Genomic DNA, 4,922 nt, shown 5'->3' on the forward strand with positions numbered 1-4,922 from the left:
AGCAACCAACTGTCACCATGAAAGGCGCTCTATTAGGTACAGTCTACGTCATATTCACTTTAAGACTTGGTTCAATAAGTTGGAATAAAATCAGGCGAGGAACTCACTTCAATTAAACTGTAATTAAAGTATATGCATTCACAAATTCTATCCGGTGCTTTTACAATATTCTTCTAATATATGTGTGATTTTACCAGTATTTCCTTGAAGAAAGCACCCCCCACACACTCACACGTTCTTACAATTGCATACCTGCCCACACAGACACCCACACATACACACACACACATAAAGACACACACATACATAAAGACACACACACACACACACACACACACACACACACACACAAACAAACAAATCTGCACACACACACACAAACAAATCTGCACACACATATTAACACGTATTAATATACGCACATAAGGATGAGCATATACATATAGACTAAGTTGAGAATTTTTTTTTTTTTTTTTTCCAGTGATGGGAATTTCCCTCGTGATGGGACAACAGTTCCAACAAGTCAGACAAGTCTCATCACCTGCTGTCCTTTTGGCAAACTCAGGAGACTTCAAGCAAGGAAGGAGGGATTTCCAAGGGAACCAATTCAACAATAACTTTCAAGAAACCAACCAAGCGCAAAACTTCCGTCAAACTGGATTCCAGAATAATCAGGAGAGACAAGTTTCTCTAGACAGCCAAAGGCAATTCCAGCAAGAGAATCAGAACACCCAGTTCAGGTTCAACGACTTTGCACAGGATCGCCGACAAGAGGTCTCCAACCAGCAGAACCTCTTCCGTCAGGCTGAGGGTGCTCAGTTCTTGGAGGGTGATTTTGAGCCTCTGAACCTTCCTTCAGGAGCTTCTCTCCTCATGGGCCAGATCGACACGTCCTTCCAGTGCGCAGACCGCCCCTACGGCTACTACGCCGACGAACGCAACGACTGCCGCGTCTTCCACGTGTGCAACCCTTACCTCTTCTCCGATGGCCGCATCGAAACCCACCAGTACAGCTTCATGTGCGGCGAGGGCCGAGTCTTCGACCAGGAGAAACTGACATGTGTGGAGGAGTTCGCTGCCATCCCTTGTCAAGAATCCTCCTTCCATTACTCCAAAAATGCTGAATTCGGCCGTCCCGAGGAAAAGTTCTAAGGGAAAGATTATAACTAATCTATACTTTTGTAATGGTAGAGTGTTACAAGAAATGCAAGATTATACATACATACTATTTAAAGTAAAACGTAGTACTTCCCTTTTTGTGTATATTTCAATTCCACATTGTCAAATTTATGTAGTGAACCAGAGGTATTTGAGAACGACAATCATGGGAAAAGCAATACTCAATATTGGAAACTAAATAAGATCCATACGGTTATATTACAGGAAACTGGAATTATAAGGGTTCACTTATGTTTACCAACGGCCAAGTTGAACATTCAAATTCGATATTAAAAGAATAATAAATCCCTTATATATGAACGAAACCTCAAAGCAAAGGATTATGTAATTCATTTGTTACGTTGAACAAACATATACTCATGTATTTGTGACCAAAAACATTAGGAGATATACAGGAAAACTCAAAATTCATCAAATGTCAGGGCCCAAAGTTTGACATCCAAGACTTTTGAGTGAAATAAAAATCATACTGCCATTTCCATTGAAGCTATTACAAATCTATAAGAACTGAGGACGTGCCAGAAGAATAAAATCAAGCTCATGTTTTACAATGTTTTACAAGTGTGAAAAACAAAAGCCACAGAGCTGCAATTATAAGACATACCATAGGAGGTTATTTAGAAAGTAACTGTCTAACGGATGACAGCATCCAAAGTTTCAGACGTAAACACTCTTGTGCCACCGACCTAGAATTTCATGACTCGGGTCACTTAATCTGCGACAAAAGGAATAAAGCTAATTTTACATAACATAAGAACATAATAATGAAGGAAACTGCAAGTGACCACAAGGTTTACACTAGACAGTTCCATGTCCATTAGTACCTGTCATCCTTATCCATAAAATTATCTAACCGTTTCTTGAACTGCCGATAGTTTCAGCGCTCACTACATGGTTGCTAAATATATTCCATTCATAGACCACCCTATTAGTAAACCAATTCTTGTATATTTCCTTCTTAAATCTAAATTTGTCTAATTTGAATCCATTACTGTGAGTGCTGCGCAGTTGTCTAAATATAATAACCTTGCTTACGTCACCCTTGTTAATCCCTTGATCCACTTAAACATCTCTATTAGACCACCCCGCACTCTGCGTTTTTCCAGAGTGTAAGTTAAAGTGCCTAAGGCTCTCCTCGTAAGGTAAATTTCTGAGCTTGTGATACTACCCCGCACGAAAGACCACTAACAAAATTTGCTCTGCATAGAATAGTAGATAACATGCAAAGATGAATTAGAAACTGGTTCAACAATCGTAAACAGAGTTGTTCTGAATGATCAAACTTGTAGCTGCCCAGCCAATTTGCCTCTCCGAACCAAGAGGGGCCACACGTCTTGAACTGAATACAGGACCAAAGAGTTGAATGCTTGTACCAGCGTAGGGATGGGGGTAGGATGAGGCGGGGCACTTCATCCCAACCACATTAAAGAAGGTTGTCTAGTGACAATCCGCCTATGAGACAGGTAGTACTGAGTTATATGATACCAATAGAAGAACAACTGTATCACCTGACTGGCACTGTCTCACCTGACCACATAGTGTTTCAAATTAATTCTACACCTAGCCATGCCCACTATGTTGCTGCTCATTAAATTTAATCATAAAGATGAAAATAAATTTCTTGGCATTTGGGAAACTGTAATGTTATAACATATTTCGACTACTATCTGTAGTCCTCTTCAGCAGAAGAGGACTATAGATAGTAGTCGAAATATACGGTTTTCCTGTACTTCTGATATAATTTCTCCGATAGTGGGCTTAAATTGTACTTCTTGGCATCTAATATCGTCAAGAATTAGTTGTTTTTCTTTCTGTATTGTCTCTCAACTTAGTTCAAACCCATCTGCGAAATCAACCAATTCTCTATACTTTCCTTTCCCAATGGATTTACGCTAACCCAGCTTGTAAAAGAATAAAGACAAATATGTAGTTAGGAATATTTTTTATTATAACTTATATTAAACAATAATACGTTATCGAGCACATTCCAACACTTCGGAAAAAGATGTTTATAACATTCATTGACTTAGAACTTCTCTTCATTCCGCCAGAGTAATGGGGCTGGACACTTGGACCTCATCGGACGCTCGGGTCGCGACGGACAGCTGAACCCCAGAAGACATTTTTGCCCACAGTGATAGACAAATTCCCCCGTCATCTCGCACTTGTCATGTGACCTACCCTCGCGTCTTATGTTGTGACTTTTCCCAGGGTTTCCTTTCTATGTATGATATGTCTTTTACTCCCTATATCTGTTACATTTAAAATGATAAATGCATTTACCAAAGCGTCTGTATACTTTTCCTCATCAATAGTTCCTAATATTTACTGTCAATCTATTATTCCGTCTTTCCTTTGACCAAAAACCAATGTTGCATTTAACATGTCATTTGTTTTCCATTTCTCCTAATTGATTTCATTGCAACTAAAGTCACCCACAGGACTATATTGTTAATTGCTCTATAATCTCTTTTGTTTTTCTCCCTCCTTTCCTTTCTTTTTCTTAACAAGGGAATTGTGTCCAGCAGTATTTCTTGGTATTCAGCTTCATTCCAACTACTTGTCTCATGCAAATACTGTAACTGCATGTAAGATTGTTTCCAGCACAATGTAGTACAGTACCCTCACTTCTAGGTTCAACGCAGAGTAATTAACTCTACCCACACTTACACAAGATTGTAGTTACATATTTTCGAAACTAGGTTGTAATATGTTAAATTATAAAATCCGTCTCATTTTCTTTTCTTCATATAATGAGACGAGGAGGGAGGGTTGCCGTGTAAATTAATCGGCCCTGCCGTGGATGTATTGTATCTTGCTGCATTTGCTTTTGACCTGGGCATCGAGTAGGAGACAGGGATGGCCCGCATTCTTCTAGGAGGAGATAATATGAAAAGGAAACAGGAGTGGTTGGTGGGAGTTGAATGGGTGGCAGCAGTTGCGTCCCTTGACTGTCTACCTCTCTTATTAAGGGGAATAAGCCCTTAGTATATAGAAAGATGGATAGTAAATCCCTTCACGTTCTAGTGACCTCAGGGGCGGCAAACACTTGTATAAATGTTGGAATAAAACATGCTATTAGAAATATAATCATCTTATATTGAAATATTTGTAGATATTACATATCTGGTGTGAGAAACTATACTTATTTACAGTTCACCATTACAAAATAGTACATTGATTATGATATCTGGGTTAGAATTTCTCTTCAGGGAGCCCGAATTCAGCGTTCTTGGAATAATGGAAGGAGGATTCTTGACAAGGGAGGGCAGCGAACTCCTCCACACATGTCAGTTTCTCCTGGTCGAAGACTCGGCCCTCGCCACACATGAAGCTGTACTGGTGGGTTTCGATGCGGCCGTCGGAGAAGAGGTAAGGGTTGCACACGTGGAACACGCGGCAGTCGTTGCGTTCATCAGCGTAGTAGCCGTAGGGGCGGTCTGCGCACTGGAAGGACGTGTCGATCTGGCCCATGAGGAGAGAAGCTCCTGAGGGAAGGTTCAGAGGCTCGAAATCACCCTCCAAGAACTGAGCACCCTCAGCCTGACGGAAGAGGTTCTGCTGATTGGAGAACTCTTGTCGGCGGTCCTGTGCAAATTCGTTTAACCTGAACTGGGAGTTCTTGTTCCCCTGCTGGAATTGCCTCTGACTGTCTAGGGAAAATCGGCTCTCCTGATTATTCTGGAATCCAACTTGACGGAAATTTGGCGCTTGGTTGTTTTCTTGGAAGTTACTGTTGAACT

At 40.7% G+C, this 4,922-nt stretch overlaps 2 protein-coding genes across 2 annotated transcripts in view; one reads left to right on the forward strand and one right to left on the reverse strand.

Annotated features, from left to right (window-relative positions):
- On the forward strand, nucleotides 1-1,239 carry LOC143021473 (uncharacterized). Its single transcript, XM_076179007.1, has 2 exons — nucleotides 1-36; nucleotides 482-1,239. The coding sequence occupies exons 1-2, from the start codon at nucleotides 18-20 to the stop codon at nucleotides 1,150-1,152; spliced, it is 690 nt and encodes a 229-aa protein (XP_076035122.1). The 5' UTR covers nucleotides 1-17; the 3' UTR covers nucleotides 1,153-1,239.
- Nucleotides 1,240-4,306: 3,067 nt separating this feature from the next.
- Nucleotides 4,307-4,922, reverse strand: part of LOC143021480 (uncharacterized) — a 1,309-nt gene continuing 693 nt past the window's right edge. The window contains exon 2 of the mRNA XM_076179019.1: nucleotides 4,307-4,922. This exon is cut by the window's right edge and continues 123 nt beyond it. Within this exon, the coding sequence (XP_076035134.1) occupies nucleotides 4,375-4,922 (548 nt within the window). The 3' untranslated portion in view covers nucleotides 4,307-4,374.

Source organism: Oratosquilla oratoria, chromosome 42 (genome assembly GCF_046742065.1).
Source record: "Oratosquilla oratoria isolate Oo_2021 chromosome 42, ASM4674206v1, whole genome shotgun sequence".
Lineage (NCBI taxonomy): Eukaryota > Metazoa > Arthropoda > Malacostraca > Stomatopoda > Squillidae > Oratosquilla > Oratosquilla oratoria.